The sequence below is a fragment of the Piliocolobus tephrosceles genome, chromosome 3 (assembly GCF_002776525.5).
Source record: "Piliocolobus tephrosceles isolate RC106 chromosome 3, ASM277652v3, whole genome shotgun sequence".
Lineage (NCBI taxonomy): Eukaryota > Metazoa > Chordata > Mammalia > Primates > Cercopithecidae > Piliocolobus > Piliocolobus tephrosceles.
Genome location: NC_045436.1, coordinates 108401268 through 108427952, shown reverse-complemented (window position 1 = coordinate 108427952; position 26685 = coordinate 108401268). Strand labels below are relative to the sequence as shown.

The 26685-nt window shown below is 34.1% G+C and overlaps 1 protein-coding gene across 2 annotated transcripts in view; it reads left to right on the top strand.

Annotated features, from left to right (window-relative positions):
- Nucleotides 1-17490, top strand: part of CFAP299 (cilia and flagella associated protein 299) — a 679361-nt gene extending 661871 nt beyond the window's left edge. Inside the window, exon 7 of one of the 2 annotated variants that reach the window (XM_023222552.1) lies at nucleotides 17251-17490. In XM_023222552.1, coding sequence (XP_023078320.1) covers nucleotides 17251-17346 — 96 coding nt within the window. In that variant the 3' untranslated portion in view covers nucleotides 17347-17490. The remainder of the gene's footprint in view (nucleotides 1-17250) is intronic. The other variant, XM_023222553.1, reaches the window with a different exon arrangement.
- Nucleotides 17491-26685: the final 9195 nt, after the last annotated feature.

Genomic DNA, 26685 nt, shown 5'->3' with positions numbered 1-26685 from the left:
AACAGGATAGAAGCTGCTTTCTCTTCCACATGTAAGTGTAGATAGTGACAGTCCAAGGTTTAAATGACAGCTCTACAGTCATCTGGGCCAGAGTAATCCTCATGTTCTTGGGCCAAAATAGGTCTCCAGCCAAAACAACCACATTCAAAACATAATGCATGGATGGGGTTGAGGGGGTACAAAGAACATTCCCCTGATGCCTTTAAAGGGAATTTCCAAAAAGCTACGGCACAAACATTCACTTATGTTCCATTGTAAGAAGTTAGTCTTACGGAGATGATTAGCTACATGCAAAGCTGCAAAATACAATCTTAATTCAAATGACCATGCACCCAGCTAAAAACAGGTATTCTGAGACAGGGAGAAGAGAGGTTTAAGTAGACAACTAGCAGGTTCTAACACAATGCTATCTCCTTCAAAATAACAATACTCTTTTTTGGTCTCAGGTTTCTCATTAGTGAAATGGAGTACTGGATCAGAGAGTTTTTAGGGCTGTATTTATTATGAATCTATACCAGAGTAGTTTATCAACATACTTTCTCTCTAGTGGTTCTTCTTTACTTATGGGTGTCAAAATGAGATCAGCTGGGACAAAGTACAGAAAACTTAATAAATAGCATTTCCAGAGTCATTTCCTTAGAAGTCTAAACTATATAAATAAGAAAAGATTTTAAATTATGAACACTCTTGTTAAGATGTGCGAAACAAATATTTGAATCACTTTTGAATGACATCATATTTAAACTCTTTTAGGGCTGTATTTTAACTAATGGCATATTTCAAGAATGCATGTCATGATTTGTAGTTTTTACAGTCTTTGGGGAATCATTATTGAATGCGAACTGTTGCTTAAACATGGTTGAAATAATTTTAACTAAAACTCAAACTTCCAAAGTAGTCAACCATGAGATTTCATTATGACATATAACATTTGTCTCTTTTTTTCTGAAATATTTTGATTAGATTTTATGATACATTTGAAGAAATTTTTTTCCACCTCTTGAATAAAGAGCAAGCATTTGGTTAATGAGTGGTAAGAGTAAGAATTATTAGGCGAGACATACAACAACTTTTGGATACATATATTTCTTTAAATTTTAATTTTATCTTATGGAAAGTAAAAATTAATAGTAGACTTATGAAAAGAAATGTTGGTCTCAGCATTAGTAAACAGAGTCCTAGGCTTTACTATTAATTGGCTGCATGACCTTGATGAATTCAGTCAACTTCCCTGGGTTTTAGTAGTCACAACTAGAAGATAGAGGGTTTTTGTAGCAGTTGTTGTTGTTTGTTTTGTTTCTTTCTGATCTCCAGAGTTCCTTTAAAGTACCAGGCCCAATTTGTAAAGATTGTGCCTCAACTGGGACCAGAAGTACATATTTTAATAAGCAGTCAGTGTGATTCTGCTACAGGTTGTTCATGAACTGCAATTTGAGGGAAATCTCCATAAAAAGTCAATAGTTTAAAAACATCTGGCATTCTGTTCTCAAAAAATAGTGGAAAAACACTTACATATTTTAATTATTGTGGACAAGATGTATTGTACATGGCTACAAAATTTCTTATTCTCTCTTCAAAGATCCAAGATCTTTTGTGTTTCATGCATCCAACATACAATTTCTTATAGACCTAAGGAAGAACCAAGAAATAACCAAAATAAGTATCTGTAGTTACTTTAATAACTACTAATACATATTGATAGAAATTACATTTTTATACTCAATATTTTTCTCAGCAATTTTTATTGAAATCCTTCCTAAGGTGAACATCTCACAAATCCAGTAGTTAAAGAGCTGTAAAATACTGTAAGAGCAACTCAGCTCTCCTTTTCTTCTCCTTCATGTACCCTCTTTGAAATACTTTACACTTAAAGAGGTCAAGATCAATTAAAGGTGGAAACAGTGATAAACAGGATGTGTTTACTTTGCCCAACACAGCTGTGGACTCGTTAATTCTGAAGTATGTTTCCCACAAAAGGCAGTCGTTTGGGAATGGTAACAGTGGAAAAAGAAACTTGTGCAGGTCTTACAACGAGTAATATGCGTTCATTGGTTAAGAAATTCCAAATGCAATAAGAGTTTGGTTGCATTGAAAACAGGACCACTGGCTTTAACTTCCCTGCAGCTGTATAACATCTGGAACAAATAAGCCAAGTTTCTATTTTTGAGTGAAGAATGCTTGTTTGAGGGATTCACACCCACCAAAATGTTTCCAGTGTATTATCTTTAGAAGAATTAAATGGAAGCACTTTGCACTCTGTCCAATATATTATCTGGACAAATTTTTTAAATAGGCTTTTTTTTTTTTTTTTTTTTTTTTGGTTTTTAAAAAAACACCAACCATGGGATAGTTTGCTTTGACTCTTACCATAGCATAAGTGGTCTAAAACTGGCATGAACCACTAATAAGTGAAGAAAGAGAAAGAGAGAGATTGTATATAATAGTTACAACAAAAAGTATATATATTTCTTGGTTACACCAGCTTTTCTCACTTCCCATTTCTGAGAGGCCATCACCGGGAAAAATTCGATAAATGTTTAACAACAATAATAATAGTAATAGTACTACACTAATTAAAAGTTAATGAGTAAATTATGTTAGTTATTTGATACAGCAGTGATAGCAGATATGGGTATAGTCATTTCCCTCTATACTAACACAAATAAGTCACAAAAATGCAAGAATTTATTGCTCCAATCAGATTTTGTAGCAACTATGCAGAAATATCTATTTTAGTCTATGCTTTTATACCTTCTTGTGCAGTCCCAGGAGTATTAATTTAAACTATCTCAAATTAAGACTATTGAATTAGAACATGATTTCGATTTATGAACGGACTTCAACAGATTAAATGGCTCACTCACAGTCAACAGTTAATTATTAGTAGAAACCATCAATGAAGCTTAAATATTATGAAACACATGGGGAGGTGAAGATAAGCAAGACTTCAGTATTTGCCCTTTAAGTGCTCTTAGTGTTTTCAGGGAAATAAGTCAAAACATCACTGCAGTATAAGGCAAAAAGTGGTACATTGCACAGGAGAGAAATACTTTTGGAATTCAGTGGAAGAAGAGATGATTTTTGATCTGGAGACAGGAGCTAGTGGAAAGGAATGGTGAAGGGAGAGCATTGGAGATAATGTTAAATGATAATAGAGGAAGTAAACTTTTAGTGGGGACTTAAAGGATGATTAGAAATTGAACTGGAGTTATACCTGATATAAATGACGAATTGATGGGTGCTGAAGAGTTGATGGATGCAGCACACCAACATGGCAGAAGTATACATATGTAACAAACCTGCACGTTATGCACATGTACCCTAGAACTTAAAGTATAATAATAAAATAAAATAAAATAAATAAAATTACTACCATTAAAAAAAAAAAAGAAATTGAACTGGAGAGGGGGAGAATTGAACACATAAGGAGGGAAAGGCAGTCAGTATCAGGAATTAAACCTATTACCCAAGATAAGATTCACAAGTGTAAAACAGACAAGGGAAAACCCAAATAGTTCAGTCTGGCTTCTGCATTGGCTTGAAGGAGTGAAGTGGGAATTAAGCCTGGAGAGGTCATCAGAAACTTTGACTGCAGGACTGAGGCAGATCTTGGACTGGACTTAATAGGAAATGGGGAAATATGCCAAACATCTTGTGCAGATAAATAACAGGATGAAAGTTAGGCTTTAATGTTAGAAGGTGTAGAGTAGTACAGATGAGGGAGGAAAAACTGGAGAAGACAAGCAGAATAACAGTAATCCAGGTGAAAAGTAAAAAGGACTGGCAGTAGAGGTCCTGCTGTAGTTGGCAAATTTTGAGTTAATGCTTTCAATATTGCAACTACCACATCATTCAGGTTCAGATAGAACTTAGATTATGTATATCTATCTGGAAAAGTTTTTGAGAGACCTCACTTTCCCCCAGTACTCAGAAAAGAGAGGGAGAGAGAACGTGTGTGTGAGACAGAGGAGAGAGACAGTATTGCTGGATGGGTATAGAGCACACAGGTCAGGTGAGCTGGATGGATGTCTGCCACCTCTGTGTTCTTCCCTTCACCCCTCTCTTCCTCATTTGATGTTTCCTTGACAACTGTTGAGAACTATGAAGTATAAAGGTGAATCTGAAAGATAGATTTCTTGTCCTAAAAAACTTACAGGTTAACTGGTGAGTGGGTGGGAAAATATGCACATAGAAATGGCAAGCTAGAAAGCAACCTGAGAGGACAGAAAAAGTTCTGTAAGAATTCAGGGGAGGCAGAATGTACTTTGGACCATGGATGTTCAAAACCAAGTTAATGAAAGAGATAGCATCTGAACTGGGTCTGGAAGGGTGAGTATGGTGAGGATGTCAGGACTGGAGAGGAAAAGTGTTCTGATAGGAAGGAAAATCATGCACAAAGGCATGGGAGCACAAAACATGAGCCTGTGAGGGAAGGCAGAGGACCTCCTTGTGGCTACAGACAGGCTGTCAGCACAAATCAGATATCAGAATCACCCAGGAAGCTTTAGAATATATGATGCCTGGCCTCATCCCAAGAAGGCTGGATAACTGATCTGGGTGGAAGGCTTAGGCATTGATACTTTTCAAAAATACCCTGGGTGATTCCAGTGGTTCACAAGGGTTGAGACAAAGGTGTAGGAAGGAGAGTTATGGCAGAAAAGTCTTGAGAGAATAACTAAACTACACAAGTGGAAGCAAAATCTAATTAGTTTTTGCCATTCTATAGACCTCAAGGAGATTCAGTACTATTTGTGTCACAATGACTTAGAATCAAAATTTCTAAGTATGAAAATGCATAATCCATTTTGAAAGGATGTGATGTGACTGTTCTGTTGGATAAACTTCATCGGTGTGCTTTTAGAATTCAAAAGAAAATCAATTATATTAAAAATATGAAAATTTATAGGGCAAGATCTCTTTTTGTTATCTTATTTACTGTCTAGTAGAGTACATCTTGAATATAGTTGCTTGGTAAATCACTGATAACTAAACTAGCAAACTAAAAGACATGTGAAAAGATCTCAGAGAGGCATAGTTTCTATTGAATATAGGACATCAGTGAAACAAAAAACAATGTTATAAAATAAAACTTTCTGGATCCATGCTGAGTGTCACAAAGTTTGGAAGGCATGTGCAATGTGGACTGTGCATGGACTTAGCAGGATTTATTTCTTTGTTCTTTTTGTATCAATACTCCTGACTATTAAGCCCAGACTCCTCTATGTGAAAACTGTTCACAATTGTTCAAACATAACAACGAGCTACTTTGGCACGTAGTCTATTATCACAAGAACTCCTTATCAGTACCCAGCTTGCCCTGGCTTGATTAGGAGCAATTCCTATTAATTCAGGAAAGCATTTCCTCTTCCTCTCTCTTTCTCAAATTCACCGATCAGAGAACTCCAAGCTCTTCCCTTAGATATCAAACTGAATCCATCTACGGTGAGGTCTAGCGAATTCTATTTTTAAAAGCCTCTTCAGGTAGCCCTAAAGATTAGCTGGATTTTATATCCACTGCTTTACACAGTACTATTCTTAGCTGTTGCTTCACCTTAATGTATGTGCATAAAGTAATCACTTCATTCATTTAAAATACGTTGTAATGCAACAGTGTTAACTTTAAGTCATTGAAATTACACATTCCCAGGACTGCACAGACTAGAAAGCACAGACCATATACCAAAGAGTGCTGTGTAATGAGATACAACTGCACTAAATGCTTCTGCTAATAAATCACCATCACGCTATTTTTGCTTCTTATTTGGATCATTATGAGGACCAGAGAGTGGGCAAGGGGTTGGGGGGTTTTACGCATTCTTGCTATTACTGCCTCATGGAACTTCATTTTGTGAAGTGAGTTTGCCTAGAGGCTCAAATGAAACAATACACATGACAGAAACTTGTAAAGCATAAACTGTCAAATGTAGGGCAGGAACCCTTTCTGGACATTTTGTCATTGTATCACCAGGGCTAGCACCATGCCCGCACATGGTAGGTGCTCAGTGAACATCTGTGGGATGAATAAATTGAAATATTAAATATTTGCTAAAGAAAATGAATGGTAGGGCCAAAAATAATTCTTAAAAAAAAAATGAGGTTAACTTAAAATATTTTAGGGTCTTAGGCACTGAAAACATATGTAGAGCTAAACCTATTTTTAGCTAAAAACTACCAGAGTAATTGACTCTGGTACTTTTCTGCCTAGGTAGGTGGATAAATGAATTATCACTCAGGGTTCTTTGAGGAACTTTCGAGGGTAAATGGTAATTTGTACAGGGTAATGGCAAAGTGCTAGGTGCATGGGTAAATGAGAGTAGCAATTACTTTATTTTTTTTTTTTTTAAATGTGTAGTCACTGTTATCTATTATTGTGCAGATGCTAAAAACAAATATATCAAATTCTTTCTTTTTCTCTTAGCAAAAGGCTAGACGCATAAAGTTTAAAATTAAAAATAAATTCAACTAATAAAATAGCCCATTTTTGTTTCTGCATTTTTTTTAATTTAGAGGAAGATTCTAGCAACAGCTTCTCAGAGCTCCTCTCTCCTCTGTTCTGCCCTCTCAGGCAACCCCCACCCAATCACTTGCTACTATTAGTAGGAAAGGTGTTCATTACCTGCTTAATGCCACCTCTGCTTCCGAGGTTGTTGACTGCTCTTCGTTTCCCTTGCCTCCCAGATCCTAAAATCCTAACCTGTCACAGCCTTGAAATTGATCTTCTCAAAATGGAGGCCCATAACATTTCTACATCCTATCTGCAGATGGTTCCAATTTAATCTCTTGGAACCTTGCCCTTCAGTGAAGGTCCTCAGTTTTAAAATCTGCCTTTTAACAGGAGGAGCTACACATAATCCCTTTTGAAAAACAAACAAACAAAAAGCTGAATAGAATAAGTTTTAAACAAGGTTATGGCTTCCTCAACGTCTCAAATGTTTCTGCAAACTGTACTACAAAACTAAATTAATATTGGGCCAGTGGGGCAGGGGATATCTACCGAATCACCAACAACACTTTTTTGGCCCCTGGATTTTCCTTGGGGGCCTCCTATAAATGCTGCTTTTTAACTGTGGCACAGTCACAGTTATTAAGTAAAGCTGAGGCCTTACCAACTTTCTGGTTTTGCTACCCAAATTTCTAAATGTTTGGTTGATTATAGCCCTAAAACACCCACATACTAAGTAGCTTTTAAACATTTTCTCCTCTGGGTAATCACCTGGTATATCTGAACCGAAAGCCCACCACATATAAATTAAGTATTTACTCAACTAACTACTGCTAAAATCAATGGCCTTGAGGAATACATTAAAATTATATAACAGAGCTTGGCTTTTATGAATTAAAACTCCTAAAACTTAAATGTCATGTCCTCCACTTGACCTGAAAAACTGACTTTAATTTTATATGCAGTATTTAAGGAACAACCCCCAGAGATAAGTACATTGTTCATAAGTGTCCAGTACATGAACTCATATATGAACTGTAACACAAGAAACGTAAGCTATGTGAAAGAAAAAACATACATATATATATTTTGAATTTTGAATTTTATATATATATACATAAATAGATGTATGTCAATGTTTAGTAATAAGAGAGTATAAATGATAAGCCTCCATCATCTGAGCTGAATATATGCAATGAAAAGAAAGGTACATATCCCAATAAAGCATACATGACAAAGAAAAAATATTGTTTTAAGCTTTTAATTCCAAGAGCAGCCTAATCAAACATGATGCCAAAAGTAAACGGGACCCATATGGCCTAGGAATATAAGGATGGAGAGATTTGAGGAAGAGATCTTTATACACAGTTCATGCTCACTTTCTCACAAAATGTATTACCGCAAATCAAGAAGTACGGAAGAGAATAGAAGTTAATTTCCTGGCAAGATGAAATGATTGAATAAGAACAAAATAATTGTTTCCTTTATGATCTTAAAATCCTGATAACTAATAACACAGAAGCAGGCATCAGAAAACACATGAGTCAGGCATGGTGTCATTGCAGGTGCAAGACCACAGTTGAGGGATTATTTCTAGTTCAAAGAAAAAGCATGTTTTTTTCCTGGGCCTCAACAGTTGAACAAGTAGTTAACTCCCATGACTCTTTCTCAGCCATTCACCACTCTCAGCAAATACTCATAATTTCTCAAAAATTGAAATCCCAAAGCAGAGTGAGAGTTGAAGTTTATTAGGATATGGAATACAATAGCATGAATAGTGACCAAGACCATTAGTAAGAAATAAAAATCTCATGTTGATAACCTTTAAGTGGTTATTGCTGGCTGAGATATCTTTGGCATGTACATTAGTGGCCCTGAGTGAAAAAGAAAAACACAGTTAAATGAACAAAAATGTCAGCCCCAACTTGGTAGGTCAGAAAACTACCTCATAATTATATGAGGTTGCTCCAGGGGAATAGGTTCTTAATTTGGGGAGAAAAACAACTTATTTTAAAAATCTGTTAAGTTTCAGCCGGGCACGGTGGCTCACACCTGTAATCCCAGCACTTCGGGAGGCCGAGGCGGGTGGATCACGAGGTCAGGAGATCCGAGACCATCCTGGCTAACACGGTGAAACCCCATCTCAACTAAAAAATACAAAAAATTAGCTAGGTGTGGTGGCGGGCGCCTGTAGTCCCAGTGAGTCGGGAGACTGAGGCAGGAGAATGGCGTGAACCCGGGAGGTGGAGGTTGTAGTGAGCCGAGATAGCGCCACTGCACTCCAGCCTGGGCGACAGAGTAAGACTCCATCTCAAAAAAAAAAAAAAAAAAAAAAAAAAAAAAGCGCACATGGCCATATACAGAGTAGTATAATCGTATTCGTATTTTAGGTTATTCAAAGACCTGCCTGAGTACCTTAATAAATCCCACTTGACAATTCTTCAAGACCTGAGGATTCTCTAAAATACTTTGGAGCAGTTGAAAGCAGAAACAAGCAGAACAAGTTGGAAGGGACTGAGAAATGGCCATCAGGGCTCAGGCAGGGCAAAGCTCTTAAGAGGAGCAATACTTAGAATGAGTTGAAGGTACAGAGATCTTATCAGCTTTGTGATTAGGGAAAATTACTTCACCCCTTTGAGCACTTCGCCTCTGTCTTCTCATCTGTAAAAATCTAAAATTTTACAGTCATTTACAAACAGTTGTGAAGATTAAATGAGAGAACGTGTTTAAAATGCCTGCCAAGGAGTAGGTGCACAATGACTGAAAATTGCTTCCTAGTAGTGTATTACCTTAAATACCATGAAAACTCTAAAAGAATAATCATTTTGCATTGCAAGAGTTAAAACTGGAAATAATCTGCATGTTCATGATCAGGCAATGGTTAAATAAATTATGATACATGCGTACAAAGAAAGAGTATGTAGCAGTTTAAAAAGTTAAAGCCATTTTTAGTGATGTTGATAGATTAGTGTAGATGTTCAAGATACACTATTAACTGAAAAAAGCAAATTGAAAATAATGTAGATTGGCCAGGTGCAGTGGCTCACGCTTGTAATCTCAGCACTTTGGGAGGCTGAGGCAGAGTTAGATGTCAAGAGTTAGAGACCAGCCTGACCAACATGATGAAACTCCATCTCTACTAAAAAAAATACAAAAATTATCTGGGCATGGTGATGTGCACCTGTAATCCCAGCCACTTGGAAGGCTGAGGCAGAAGAATCACTTGAACCTGGGAGGCAGAGATTGCAGGGAACTGAGATAGATCATGGCACTACACTTCAGCCTGAGTGAAAGAATGAGACTTTATCTCACCAAAAAAAAAAAAAAAAAAGGAGATAATATTCTATCCTTTGAATAATTCACAATTGATAAGAATTTCCCACTTGTGGAAATTTAGTTTGGTTTCTGCTTTTCCTCCAGTTTAATTAACAACTCTCTACAACCAAGTTTCTGATTTTACCCCTGCTTAGGACAGATTTCTAAAATGGAAATTGCTTAATCAAAATATACGTATTTTGTAAAGCTTTAGATACATATTGTCAAATTGCTTTGCAGTTAGACCATGTCAATTTACAATTATATCTGAGCTGTTTAAGTGTCCCATTTTCCATGCCCTATTTATTTTGCATACTTTTTTAACTTTGTTAATTTCACAGTCCAGATTTGTTTGCAGTCATTTAGATTTGCATTTTTACTACTATTGGAAGTGAACATTTCTTTTATATGCGTGCTAGTATATAATATTTCTTATTTATGTATTTATTTTAAAGACAGCATCTTGCTCTGTCACAGGTTGCAGTCCAGTGGCACAATCATAACTCACTGTAGCCTAGAACTCCTGGGCTCAAATGATCCCACTTCCACCCGGCACATCCCCCCCTGCCTAGCCTCTGGCATAGCTGGGACCACAAGCACTAATCACCATACCTAAGTTGTTTTTTGTTGTTTGTTGTTGTTGTTATTGTTTGTAGAGACAGTATGTTGCCCGGGCTGGTCTCTAACTCCTGGCCTCAAGCAATCCTCCTGCCTTGGCCACCAAAATTAATGGGATTATGGGCTTGAGCCACCTTGCCCAGTCTCCTTTTCTACAATTGTTATTGCCGTCTACCTACTTTCCTGTAGGGTTTTAGTGGGAATTTTAAAATAAATTTTTAACGTATTCTATATGTAGAGGGTAGAAAACTTTTGGCTATCATATTTTTAGTGACATGCCACAGCTTATATATCTTTTAAAGTTCACACTTGTTTTGGCATGCAAAATTTTTAAATTTTTCTATGGTCCCAACTACTGATTTCTCCTTCTGATTGCTTTCATTGCTTCTATATTTAAAAAGATTTCCTATACTACAATCAGGAAAATAGTTACATATATTTTCTTCTAAATTTGTTTATGGTTCTTTTGATACATTTAAATCTGTAATTCTTCTGGGATTTGGGTAGAATAAGGTTAGAATCTTCTTATTTTGTTCCATCAATTATTATTTTTTAGTAACTTTTTACTGTTGATCTTATTCCAATGTCTTGTTTTACCCATATTTTATACTTGGCTTGGAGTCCCATCTCTCCTGGGACCCACTAATGGTTTCAGACAGTAATCTTTTCACAGCTCCTTACAGTGCCATGAATTTGAAGGAAGAGCTTTCTAAGTGCTGAATTTTCTCAGCCAGTTACATTGTTTGCTGTTGCTGTTGTGTATGTGTGACTGTTTTTAGCACTCTTTCTATACATTATTAAGAAACAATTTTTAAAAGAAGATAGAATCATCATTCTCATACAACTATACAGTGAGCATGTGGCAAATATTTTTAACTCATTAATTAATGAGGGACCAGTAAGGTATTACAACTGATTCCAGAGAATTCAAAGAGCAGAGACATAAAAAGGGAATAAACAGATTTTTAAATAAATTTCAAATAAATAAAAAAGGGTCAATGCAAAAATCCATTGTATTCCAGTGAGCACAACTACTTTGCATTACTACAGACAATAATTATTTGAATTATTATCGAATTTCTAAAATTTGCAGAATTGTAATAAAGATCATAAATGAGAAAACCTAAATGAGTGAGTAGTCAAGATACCCATTGTTTGACTTTTTGCCCATTTCAAAGTTTCTCACAAGTTTCCCTGGCAGTCTGTCTCCTTCCTTCTTTTTATCATAATAATTTTGGAAAGATTATTCTTGATCATAAAATGCAGCTAGTCTTATTAGGTTTGCCTTACTGTTTATATAGGTGTCGCAAAAGTGTTATTTTACCATATAGATCACCTTAAGTTTGTGTTATAAATTCTAAGGCTATACAATTTTGAACAAATACTAAATTAAATTCTGTCTGGAAGTATTTGTAAGGAATCTCAAATTGGACTTTTAAGGCCCTCTATTATTTGTCATCTTGCTGCTAGAAAACTAAATCCAAGAAACTCTGTTTACAATATTTCACCTATAAAACCTATAAATTTGGGTAAATTATTCTTTTCTAAAGGTCCCAAAATATCTTAAGATAACTTATACATAGTATACAATATTCTTGACCATTAAAGCCAATAAATAGACCAGTTTGTCTGGAAGATCTTTGTAAATACTACCTCCATAAGTTAAGTCGAGCTTAATTCCTTAAAAGTAGCTGTTTCTGTGTGATTCAATGAACATTGTTTTCAAACATGACATTACAGGGAAGGCTTTGGTTTTATAATTTGTACAATTACATCCTGGTAAAAAGGATGACAACTTCTTACTGAACTGATGCAGATTACTAAATGGCCATGGAAAGTAAAAAGACTCAATAAGAATTTCTGAGTCCTAGAGGAATAAATGAAAATCACATGTCATTTTAAAATGTTTCATTTCATTTTATAAAGTAGATTCTACTAAATTTCTATGGGTTACAGATTTCTTAGGAAGAAGAAGAAAGGGTGTTCTTATATATCTGAAAAATGAAACATTAAGAGGACATCAACAATATCCCAAATGAATAACCATAAGAAAATTATCTCATTACTGCATTCAGTCTTATTACAATTTTAATTCCTAGTCCGCTGAATCTTGTGCATCATATGCAGCCCTCTGCTTTGACCTAAAATGGGTCCTGGAAATCCTGACTCAGTCCACTCGTGGTGCAATCTGAAAGCTGTCTAACCAATTACAGCTCAGCTTTGAAGTGTCAATAATTAAAGTACTTGTTAGTTATCTTCCATGAGGTTCTAAGACAGTTCTTTGTTAAAGACATAAATTCTGGACTATAACCTGGAAGAGAAACTTCAGGGAAGCAGCAGAGTAAAACAGTACTATCAATAAACTATAGGGACCTAAAATGACTGTTGTGGACTTATTACTAATAATTTTCAAATGTGAGCAGTCTGATGAGAGTTTATAGTAAGAATAATGCAACAGACAAGGAAATTTAGTTCTTTTTGTGGTATGCAAAACAATGATAATAAAGCCACTGCAAAAGACAATTAGATAAGCATCTCTAAGGATGTGATTAAATCTATTTTCAAAGAAGTCTGTGAAAGATATATCAGATTCAAAAAATGAATGAAAATAATTTTACAGAGGAAGAAGTCTTGAGATAGAGATAAGACATAGATAATACTAAAACATAATTGTTAATACAAGAAACCAAGTAAAGAAATTTAGGTAAGTGTACGTAACGCCTAAACATTTGTATTTTTTAAACAGTAACTGAAATTATGACTGATAACATTATACAATTGTTTTCTAATGTCATTAGGCAAAACACTGCTACAACTCTGATAAATATAGAAAAACCTGATGGAAATATTTCCAACAGTTATAATCATTATTTTCCCTTAGGTTAAAAACAAGTAGAGTAGAAAGGGCAATGAAAAAAAATTCAGGAACTTCGCATAAAGCATATAAAATTTCTGAACTATTGTTGTTAATAACATTATGCCTATTCAGTTTACATAAGTAAGGCTGAGCAGCTCTTCTGATTTGAAAATTCTTCCCAAGGAATTCCACAAACAAAACTAATTATTTTTAGCACCTCTTTGCAAAGGTGAAGGAATAACTCTTTGTGATATTTTTGAAGGGCCATCTGGGAAATCTCAGAGATAGTTTTAAGTGTAAAAGATATCCTGACTGTTTTATTAATTTTTTCTATACTTAAGGTACGATTATGAATGGCAAAAATCGGAAAAAATGATAGAGGACATTTGCACATTTGATTAAAACAAGATCAGGGTACCAGAGAAATAACAATGAGTTAACAGTTTAAGTACATATTTAAAACAATAAAATATTTAAAAATAAACATATACATTAACATGGTTGTAAAGAACCTTAGCTCTTTATATGTGAGGAAACTGTTCTTTGCATTATTTTCCTTAAATAATCAGGTATGTAACAAATTCAATATAAAGCACAGAAAATTATTTTTATTAGACATAGTCTTTGCTATCTATCTAGGCAGATTACATAGGAAGCTAAATAACAAAAAAAAAAAAAAAAAACTTTCACGTAGTAGGCAAATAGTAAGCTAAGAAAGCAAGCCCATCAAGATTGGGCAAATTTTACTAGAATTGTAGCACATCTCATAGCTTCTTTTCAGACTCAGGTATTATGAATTAAGGCAAGTAAAATATATTTCCAAAATTTGCTCTTCATTTTGCTTTTCCATATAACTGCAGTTTTCAGAGGATCCATTTTTATATTAATCCTCAAATGTTATTTCTGTTAAAACTTCAATATGTTTGTCATTACTATGATCAAATGAAGCAGTAACTATTTTTAAAGTTCTCAGTTTCAACTTTTAATACGGAAAATATTAACAGTTATCAACTACATAAATGAAAGATTTTAGGGTCCTTAGTAAGTCCCAAGATTGTACAGAGGTTCTGAGATGGGGAAAATCATGGGAGGGAAGCCTGAAAACCACTACTCTATATATCCCCACTATTATATACTACTACAAAACAACTACAATAGGACAAAACTATTTTCTCTTTGAAACACAAAAGAACATAGACAGTGGTGTCAGTCTGTCCCTATTCTCACAGTGTAGTCTTAACTATTCATATTAAAAGGACTTTTACCAAAGTAACTTCTATTTCAAGAAGAAAACTAGAGGCTGATAATTAAGAATTGTCTGTCTTCCACAAGCATTTTAAAAGATGAGCAAAATTTATATGGCAACTTTCAATAGCCACACACATACCATTTTAAAGAGACAAAATGACTCATTCATTAACAGGACCCAAAGGCAAACACATTCTATAGGATATAAGCAAAAGTATATAAACTTAAAATTATGCCTAATAATTAGGCATCAAATTTGCGGTTTCCTATCTTAGTTAGAAGTCAACTACATATCAAGTGAGTATTCATTGTATAATTCAACTTAATATCAGTCTAAGGTTATGTGTCTTAGACCGATATCTAAGTCTGAGGGTCTTGGGACCTATATTCAAGCTGACTTGTTAAAAGAACAACAACAACAAAAAAAAAAAAAAAAAAAAAAAAAAAAAAAAAAAAAAAAAAAAAAAACGTGATTACTGTTGAAATAAAGTTGTCTGAATAATGATTCAATGTAGTTGAATATAAATGTATACTTTTCATTATCTAAAATATTGTGTAGGCATATTGTTAGTTAGTAGACCTAAGTAAGTTTAAGACAAACAAACCCAAGTAGAACAAAATGTTGTTTATATTAAACCCAACACTGATAAATCAGAGAACATAGCTGCTTATTTTGAACCAAAATTATTACACTACTCTTGTTTTCCAAAGATTTACTGTGATTATGTGAACTTAAATTTTAAAAACATTTCTGAGTTTCTGTAAAAATAAGTTATTAAGTATAGTGCAATTTAAAATACTGTAACTTTTAATTTCCTAATTTTGGGGAATTTTATGAATATTTGATTTATATAAGAATGTATTTATATAAGAACTCTATAGGCCAATCAGAACAGAGATTCTTTAATTTAGAAGACATTTTAACCTAATTCATTACCCTCCAGAGACAGGAAAATATTATGCACTCTCCAAAAAGAGATAAAGTTCTTTCTAAATTATAAGCATCTAGACACACAGACACAAGACTGCTTATAACTTCAGATCTATGTATTAGCCACATATCAAAAGTAAACACAGAAAAATCACCAGTTCGTATATCAAAGCATTGTACTATTTCCTGATGGGTGCAAGAGTCTTAATTTGAGCTCAAAATAGACATTTTAAATAACAACCAATAAAAATAAAACACTTTAAAAAAGGTTATTGTCTGTCACACAAGGAGAATAAATCTCTCTAATCCATTAATCTATTTACAGAAATCACAATGGCTAGCCCACAATGTTCTGAATCACTGCTGTCACCAGCAGGAAATAATATATCAGTTGTAAAAGCTGCAAAGACAAAAACAAAACACAAAAATAGCAAAAAGGAAAATATAGAAAGAAACAGAAGATCCACAAAGTTAAATTTCTCACTGGGGATTTGCTTTTGGGAGTCTGGGTTTAAGCCCCCAGGGGTACAACCTCCCCCAGCATGTAGGTTATTCATCTATCAGAGGAATCCACTGACTATTGGCAGAAGAACCTCCAAAATATTTACAAGACAATTCTTTAAAGGGGTATAAATAACTATCATGCAGCTATAGCATAAATGTTCAAAAGATTTCATTAATTCATTAATTATAGAAGGAACCAGTAAGATATTATAACCAATTCAAAGGAAAATTCAAAGAGCAGAACGTATCTGTATAGGGAATAAGGAAAATTGAAATAAAATAGCTGCAAAATAGGTCTCTATACAGGGCAATGATTAATTGAATTCCACTGGGCAGAATTATTTTGCATCTTTGTGGGCAAAATATTTTTTATTATTATCAGTTTTATACAACTTAAAGAGTTATAAAATAGCACAAAAACAATAAAAAGCAAAACTAACTTAGATGGGGGCACAGTCAGGACACCCACTTTTTTGTTGAACACAAGAAATTAAGTACCATATGGAAAAGGCAATGCCAAAGCTTCTCTTTATCTTCAATTCTAAATTTCTAATTATTTATTCTTAGAAGAGAGAGCAAATAATATAATTCTTTCCTACATCAAATATGCAAAAGGTCTAGTAACTAAAATTTTCTAATTGTACATATTGTGCAACTCTTTTAGAATCATTTTTTCTCCTCTGAGCATCAGCTTTACCCAAACTTCTTTCTTCTCCCTTATCAATACCACATTAGCAAATCCTTATTTCCATAGAGGCTTTCTAGAAGCCTATCAGTATGATAAACTATCCACTTTTTTTTTAAAAAAAAGATGAAATCCTTTTAAAAGGTTATAATTTGAAGGAAGAAAAAAAAGCAGATCAAATAGTTTTTAAAGTGATAAGAAAGATGCTTTATATAAAACCCACCATGGACAAGCACTTCCACTGGTCTAAACCAATCCTAAACTTGAGACATTTTATTTGACAAACTTGAAATCAAGATAGGATTCTTTTTGAATTATTACCCTGAAGTCACACATGTTTGTAAAGGCCTTCACTAGGAATTCTGAAGTTAGTGACTCATGCAGTTCAGTAGAGTCTAGACAAGCATGAGCCTTTGACACTGCTTTGATCCTGGGCATTTTCAATATCACAACCCAGGGCCTCAAAGCTCCTAATTGGAATTATCATCACTCCTGAGAAAAAGACTAGGGGGGAAACATGTATATATCTCCATGGAAACAAACTTGTTAGTTTTGTTTTCTACAATATAAAGCAAAAAAAAAAAAAAAAAAAAAAAGTAAGGCCAAGTATTTCCATAGACTTCACTAACAATGTAATTTATGTATTTTAGGCGCAGCCAGGTGACAACTCTACTAGAATCCCAATCCCGACAGAACTCTACATACAAGCTGTCATTTTTGACCACATTTCCAGAAGGAAGACTTAAGTACCAACATGTTAATTTCCTAATAATTTGCTAAATTTAAATAAATTCCATAGATAGAGCAAATTAGAATAATAAATGAGCCCTGTAGCTGGAAGGCAAATTAGAACAATAAAGTTAATAAAGAAATTAGAAAGAAAACTGTAATATTTACTGTCTTTTTATTATACAGATAGGCCCTAAGCTGATTGCAACATTTCATGGAAGAGAATTTTGGTGCTACTTCAAAGATATGGAAATTGGTGACATATTATGTAGCTCAGAATTAAAAAAAAAAAAAAAAAAAAAAAATTCCAGATTCCTCTATTGCTAAATCGAATGGACCAAGCTTTTGCCATATGGCAGTGCTAGCTGCTAAAATCATTGAATATTGACAGTTAAGGGATCTTAAATTGGCATACAAGGTTTTAAATAGTACTAAACAAGTAAGTAAAATCTGTGATATCCCATGAAATGATGTATAAAATGAATGAAAGTGTTTAATATGCATATATGCTTGGATAACATGAATCCTAAAACAGCGAAGCTGAGGAAATGAAATCTAAAGGAAACTAGAAGATTTTAGAAAACTCAAGACTCGATGATAGAAATAAGCACTTTTTCCTAATGTGCCCTGCAGGTGGCTTTTGTACAGTAAAAGTATTAATATTTGAAGGCCACTTTTTATTAAAAATTAATATTTGGTTCTTCCTCTTTATTTCCCATTCAATTTAATTCCCTTTTTTAGTGTTTCAAAATACGTTTTTATTTTTTATTTTATATTTTAATTATTTTTAATGTATTTTCTTTTTTAAATTATTATACTTTAAGTTCTAGGGTACATGTGCAAAACTTACAGTTTTGTTTCATAAGTATAGGTGCTGTGGTGGTTTGCTGCACCCATTAACCCATCATCTACATTAGGTATTTCTCCTAATGCTATTCCTCCCCTAGACTCCCACTTCCCAACAGGCCCTGGTGTGTGATTCTCCCCTCCCTGCATCAATGTGTCTCATTGTTCAACTCCCACTTATGAGTGAGAACATGCGGTATAGTTTGAATTCAGGTATCGTGATGCCTCTAGCTTTGTTCTTTTTGCTTAGGATTGTCTTGGCTATGCAGGCCCTTTTCTGGTTCCATATGAAATTTAAAGTAGTTTTTTCCAATTCTGTGAAGAAAGTCAATAGGAGCTTGATGGGGATAGCATTGACTCTATAAATTACTTTGGGCAGTATGGCCATTTTCACGATATTGATTCTTCCTATCCATGAACATGGAATGTTCTTTCATTTATTTGTGTCCTCTCTTATTTCCTTGAGCAGTGGTTTGTAGTTGTCCTTGAAGAGGTCCTTCACATCCCTTGTAAGTTGTATTCCTAGGTATTTTATTCTCTTTGTAGCAATTGTGAATGGAAGTCCACTCATGATTTGGCTGTCTGTTTGTCTGTTATTGGTGTATAGCAATGCTTGCGATTTTTTTCACATTGATTTTGTATCCTGAGACTTTGCTGAAGTTGCTTATCAGCTAAGAGATTTGAGGCTGGACAATGGGATTTTCTAAATATACAATCATGTCATCTGCAAACAAAGACAATTTCCTCTCTTTCTGTTTGAATACCCTTTATTTCTTTCTCTTGCCTGATTGCCCTGGCCAGAACTTCCAATGCTTTGTTGAATAGGAATGGTGAGAGAGGGTATCCTTGTCTTGTGCCTGTTTTCAAAAGGAATGCTTCCAGCTTTTGCCTATTCAGTATGATATTGGTGGTGGATTTGTCATAAGTAGCTCTTATTATTTTGAGATACGTTTAAACAACCTTGAACTGAGGCAATTAGGTGGGGACAAGCGGCGGAAATCTGCTCAGGTATGGGGTTGATAGAGCCCAAGGCAGGAAGTCACAGTTCAAATGCAAGGGTGTACTCATGGGGAAGGCAATGGCCTGGCACGATATGTCAGATGCCAAGCAGGGTGAATGGAGTGGTGTTACATTGGAATTGGGTATATCAGGGTGATCTCATAATTTTCAGTATATACAATATATAGAACAGATATGGAATATATATATATGTGCATGTATAGTCCCTCACGCTGTTAATTGAAAGAGCCCAGGAGCAGCCACCCACCAATATCAGTGAGCATACCTAGTGCCAGGACCTTAGATTCCTAACACCATTTTCCACCAAAACAAGCAGGAATGGGGATCCTTGGGAAAACAACTAATTTGGGGGCTGAAGCAGGGAACATACGAGAGTCTGGAATACATTTTTGTCCCAGAAAGTAAAAAAGTTCTCCAAAAACAAATGGGATTTATCAAAAGGATCACAGAACTCAATGTGAAGGGTACCCACTGGCCAAATATAGGACCACTGGGGCATCAAAATGATGATAATTAAGAGATAAAGTAGGAAACAGTGAGTCCATACTGATCTACAGACATGAATAAATTGAAAGTTAAATAAGAAAAAGGGTATTTACATAGTATCCACAAAATATTTATTAATTACAGAGAAAAAAATGGAGATAGGTGGAAGACACCGGTTTCAGCAAATGATCAAAGAGAATATCATCAGTAATGAAGTAAAATGAATTTGTGCCCTAGCAAATAAGATTCATGTCTGAATCAATTTGTCAAATATGACATTTTAAATTGGAAAAGCAAGACTTATCTGATGCAACAGGGGACTGTAGCATCCCCTTTGTAATAGTACTTCCAAAGTTGCATAACCTGAATCTAATCAAAAGAAAACTCAGGCAAACCCAAATCCAGGGATGTTATTCAAAATAACTGGCCTGTAATCTTTAAAAGTGTCAAGATCATGACAGTGAAGGTTAAAAGGAGGAACTGTCCCAGACTAAAGAAGGATAGAAAGACATGACAACCAAATACAACATATGATTCTGAAGTAGATCCTTATTCTATAAAGGGAATTTGGGGGCAACTGGTGAAAATTTAATTTCTCCAAATGGTGAAAATTTAAAGTTCTGAAGATTAAATGGTAATAATATAAGAATATTTATTTCCCAAGTTTGATGATTGTATTGTGGTTAGATTTATTTCCTGATTTTGATTATTATATTGTGGTTATGTAGTAGAATGTTCTTAAATGTAGGAAATTACACTGAAGGATTTGAGAGTCCAAAGGGGATCATGTCAGTAGATTATTTGTAAATAATTCATGGGAAAAGGTCTTGGTGGTATACTTACAACTTTTCTGCTACTCCAAGATGTTTGGTGATAAAATAAATGTTTGACTTATTAAATTTATAAATGAAAAACCCTAGTTTCATATACTTTATAATGCATAAATTTTATTATTCTATCTATAGATTTGATGAAATTTTAACAATCACTTCTATGGGTCCTTCTATGGTTTAACTAAATTCCTTTGAACCTTTTAAATTTGAATTATAAACTTTATTATATTTAATTTTCTAATAATTTTAAATTTTTACCTAAAAATAAGCCTTCCCATGCATTTAAATGACTATGTTAAATCTAATAAAATAAATATAATGATTTATGTTTGCCTAACATATTCCAGTATGGCTTATAAATACATAAAATTTAAACTTAAAATCATGTCTTAATCAATTATTCAATTATCACACTTTAAATGGGAATAGCAAGGCTTATCTGTTAGATATTCTATATTCTAATATGTCAGCTTCTCTAAAATGTAACTACTTATTTTTAAATGAAGGTATTTAAAATTTTTCAAATGTCAAACATATTTACAATTTATTCCTATATTTAAAGCTAAGTTTTAAAGCACTAAAAATTCAATTATATTATCACAAGTAATTTTTATGTTAGCCTCTGAATTGAATTTACTGATAGTAAATACTAACTGGAGATTTAAGTTGGATTATGAAATGTATTAGTTTGCAAGGTCCGCTCTAACAGACTTCCACAGACTGGGTGGCTTAAACACAGAAATGTCTTTTCTCACAGTTCTGGAGTTTGGGGGTCTAAAATCAAGCGTCAGTAGGTCTGGTTTCTTCTAAGGCCTGTCTTCTTCGCTCACTGATGGCAGCCTTCTCTGGCTGATGCAACAGGTGAATGTAGCATCTAGATGTCCTTACATGCTCTTTTCTCTCTGAGCACATCCCCAGTATCTTTCTGTGTACCCAAATTTGCTCTTCTTTTAAGGACACCAGCCAGGTTGGATTAGGGTCCACCATTATAACTTCATTTTAACTTAATTACCTTTTTGGAAGCCGTATCTCTAACAGATAAACATGTAGTTTTCAACATATGAACTTTGGACAGACAATTCAGACCTTAGCATGACAGGTGGACTACAAACATCCAGGACACTTCCTCCTGATTAGAGTCTCATGGCCAATGCTAAGCCAAGTCTAAACCTCTGAGGATTCCAACATCATGCCTTTCAAATTAAGGCTGTCTTGTTGTCTGAGTGCCCTGGACTCAAATTTCTTATTATCTAATACTCTTGTCTGATTTGAGTTTTTATCACCCACTGAGGTTGACTAATAGTCAATGAGTCTATGCATGATGTCATTCTATTTCTAGATTGTTTTCATATTCTCTCTATTGGCCAGGTCAACACTCCTATAAAAGACTTCAATGGCACCTGATTGTACGGAGCATATCTCTCAAGTCTTACCTTGTCCTGTTGTTACAGTTCTAACGTCACAGTAATGCAACTATTGGTACTTGGAAAGTCCTTTTATGGAAACGTATTGAGGAGATCTCCACCCAGTAAAGAAGAGAGAGCAATTAGGCAACCGTTATGAATGGGTTCAGGTACACTAAGAAAGTAATTTTAACCTGAAGCTAATGGTTGAATGCAGAACCAAGGAAAGGGGACATGTGAAATGTACGTGATAATCTGCAAAAAGAACAGTGGGCCAAAGAGACAGGAACTAAGAATCAGCTAACCAACTGAGGGGAAATGAAACAAGAATGGAACAATGCAATAAAGAAGAAAGTGCATTAAGAACCAGACTATTTAAGCTGAGTTGGAAATTGACCACAATACCTTGTCTCTCCATACTTTGGCTCCTAAAGGTCCCTTCATATTCAAAATATCTATGATTCCTCTTTGCTGTTTCTTTAGTATATCTATAGACTCCCCCAGCTGAAGAGACTAGTCTAGTAAGTTAGGTGTGAAAGGGCTATGTTTGTATTTCAGGAATAATCATAATCAAAGACTTGAACACTCAGAACTCCATGTCTGTCTCAGTACTGAGTTCTTTTCTATGCATAATTTCCTCTTCCTGGAAAACAGCCTCTGTGTTTCTCTAGACCTTCTGTTGTCATAGAAAATATTTTCTGAACAATTCTAGAGTCTCATACTCTTTCCCTCTCCTTCTCCCTCTCCCTCTGCCTATTTCCCTGTCACTGTCCCTCCCTCTTCTCTTCTTCCCCCAACCCCAACCGCTTTTTCCCAAGTCCAGAATCCCAGAGAAGGGACAGTTGACTCAGCTTTGCATTATTTGAGATTTTGTTTGTTTGCTTGCAAGCCACAAAAAAAAAAAAAAAATCTCCACACACTGAAACAGAGATAAGGTACAGGAATCCAGAATTAAAAACCAAGACTTGAGAAAGAAAGAATACAGAGGAATTGAGGAAGCCTCTCTGTCAAGCACTGCCAGTAATAAAGCTGAGCTCCAACTACTCCCCAGTCCCTGTATGTAAATCCCACATTTCGAATTTCCAGGAGAGAAAACCTGATTTGCCACACTAGTGTCAGGTTTTCCTTCTTGGATAAATCAGCAATGGTCACGGTCAGATGATTAGACATAATACCTAGACATTCATCCCTGTGTGTCAAGGGCTGTTTCCAGAGACAGGGAAATTTTCATGAGTTGAAAAGACATAGCAAGAAATATCTACTATAAAATCGCTTGAAACTTGTACTTTGAAACAAACTTTGCTAAAATTTAGTAAGTGTAATGTTGACTCAATTTAATGTTAAAATTTTTACTGAGAAGGATACTTCTTTCCTAAGTTGTTTTGGATTATTTTAGATATTTCACCAGGAATGAGTGTCAATGTTTTCTTTCAAATGCAGTTTTGTTAATCAATGAAAACTATTTTTATAAATAAAATTAAGTTATATGATATGCTTCATATATAAATTTTAAGACATATTTCAGTTAAAATGCATCTTGAATGATTTATTCAATAAATTTCTCAAATCGTTATGCTTGTACATTATTTGGAAGTTTTGCAACTCTACTTATGGGAACACTTTCTACATGTATAGTTTTTTTCCTTCCCTCCTGGCCAATAACATTTGATTTATGGACACTGAATACTGAATTTCATGTAATTTTAAAAATTTACAGACTTTTGTTTTTATTATTATCAGTTTTAGGTTTACAATTAATTGAGCACAAAGTACAGGTAGTTTCTATATGCCTTTTCTCCATTACATATTCACACAGATTCCCCTAATGTTAGAAACTTGCATGAGTGTGGTATACTTGTTACAACTGATGAACCAGTATTGAAAAATGTTAACTAAAGTCCATAGTTTACATTAGGGATCACTCTTTGGGTTGTTCAGTTCTATAGGTTTTATCGTTTTTTTCTTTTTTATCTTTTTTTTCAGAGACAGGGTTTACTCTGTTGCCCAGACTGGAGTCCAGTGGCACAATCATAGCTCACTGTAACCTTGAACTCCTGGGCTCAAGCAATCCTCCTGCCTCATTCTCCCAAGTAGCTGCTACTACTATAGACATGTGCCAGCACACCTGGCCCAGTTCTGTCGATTTTAACAAATACATGCTGTTTTGTATCCACCATTATGGTATCATATAAAACAGTTTCGCTGCCCTAAAAATCACTTTTGCTCCACCTACTCATTCTTCCCTCCTTACCCTCTTAAACCTCTAGGAACCTCTAATGTTTTTACTGCCTTTATAGTTTTTCCTTTTCTAGAGTGTCGTACAGATGGAATCATATATGGCATCTTTCACTTAGCAATATGCATGTAAGTTTTCTCTGTAACTTTTCATGACTTGATAGCTCATTTCTTTCTTTAATCACTGAATCATAGTCCCATATATGGATGTATGACAGTCTGTTTATTCATTCACCAATGGAAGGAAATCTTGGTTGTTTCCAGGTTTTGACAATTATCAATAAAATTGCTATAAAAATTTGTGTCCAGAGTTTTTATGGACATAAATTTTCAATTCATTTGGGTAAATATCTAGGAGCATAATTGCTGGATCATATGGGTTAGCTTTGTAAGAAACTGACAAATTGTCTCACAAAGTAACTATACTATTTTGCACTCCCACCATTAATGAATGAGAGTTCCTGTTGCCCCACATTCAGCACTTAGTATTGTCAGTGTTTTTCAATTTTAGCCATTCTCATAGTTGTGTAGTAGTATCTTATTGTTGTTTTAATTTGCAGTTTCCTGAAAACATATGGTATTGAGCATGTTTTCATATACTTATTTGCCATCTCTATGTCTCCCTTGGTGAGGTATCTGTTCATGTCTTTGCCCATTTTTTAATTGGGTTGTTTGTTATTGTTAAGTTTTAAGATCTGTGCATACTTTGGATATGAGTCGTTCATCAAATGTGTTTTACAAATGTTTTTTCCCAGTCTGTAGCTTGTCACTTCATATATAGTTTTTTAATGCTATACTTAACAGATTTATTTAAAGATCAATATTAAATTGGCTTTTTCCATGTTATAGAAAAGTATTTATGCAGAATTTGCATTATCTGTTTTTTTAAGTTTGACATAACCTTCAAACGTAAAGCCATATGGATTCAAAACTTTTCAGAAAAATATGCTTTTATTGGTAGAAATTTATATTTTCTATTTCTTGAGCCAATTTTGAATATTAATTTTTCTCAAAAATAACCTACTTATTTGAAATTTTCTAATATATTTTTATAGAATTTTATAAAATATATTTCATAATATATTCCTTCTGTACTTTTTGTGATATCAAATTTCTAATCCCTATTTTAAAAATATGTATTTTATCTCTAAGAAATACCATTCTGAACATAGGCCTTGGGAAAGATTTCATGATGAAGGTGCCAAAAGCACAAAAGCAACAAAAACAAAAATTGCAAATAAGATTATCAACAGAGAAAAACAGGTAACCTACAGAATGGAAGAAAATATTTGCAACCTGTGCATCCAACAAAGGTCTAATATCCAGACTCTATAAGGAATTTAAATTAATACGTAAAAAAAAAAAAAAAAATTAAAAAGTAGGCAAAGAACATGAACAGAAACTTTTAAAAAGAAAACATACATGCAGCCAACAATCATATGAAAAAAAAAAAAAATGCTCAGCATCCCTAGCCATTAGAGAAATGCAAATCAAATCGTAATGAGATACCATCCCACACCAGTCAGAATGGCTATCATTACAAAGTCAAAAAATAGCAGATGCTGGTGAGGTTGCAGAGAAAAGAGGACATTTATACACGGCTGGTGGGAATGTAAATTAGTTCAGCCATTGTCGAAATCAGTGTAGTAATTTCTCAAAGAACTTAAAACAGAAGTACCATTCAACCAAGCAATCTCATTATTGGGTATATACCTGAATGAATACAAATCTTTCAACTTTAAAGACATATGTGTGTGTATGTTTATTTCAGCACTATTCACAATAGCGGACATGGAATCAACCTTAATTCCCCTTCAACCACAGATAAGATAAAGAAAATGTGGTACATATACACCATGGAATACTATGAAGCCATAAAAAAAAAAAAAAAAAAATGAGATCATGTCCCTTGCAGGAACATGGATGGAACTGCAGGCCATTACTCTAAGCAAATTAATGCAGGAACAGAAAACCAAATACTTTATGTTCTCACTTATAAGTAGGAGCTAAACATTGAGTACACATGAACACATGGATACTTGAGGATGGAAGGTAGAAAGAGGGAGAGAATAAAAAAACTACTTATTGGATACTATGCTTATAACCTAAGTGACGAAATAATCTGTACACCAAACCCCTGTGACACACAATTTACCTATATAACAAACCTGCACATGTACCCCAAACCTAAAATAAAATCTTAATAAGTAAATAAAATAAAATTTGTATTGTATCCTTTGTTATAATTTGTTTATGTAAGATTTGATTTTAAAGAACTAGCCACTTTATTTTAATTGATTCTGATTCTGTTTTTCTATTCTTTTCATTACTTCCTTTATGCTTTTCTTAGGTATATTTGTATTGTCTTTCCCAACTTCTTAAATTATTATTAGTGATTTATTTTTATCTCTCTTTTGAAAAATAATAAGACCATTTAACACAAAATATTTCTTTTTGAGTAAAGCTTTGGCCAAAATCCACAAATTTTGATAATTAATGTGCTCATTTTTCTCATTTTATAAATACTCCATAC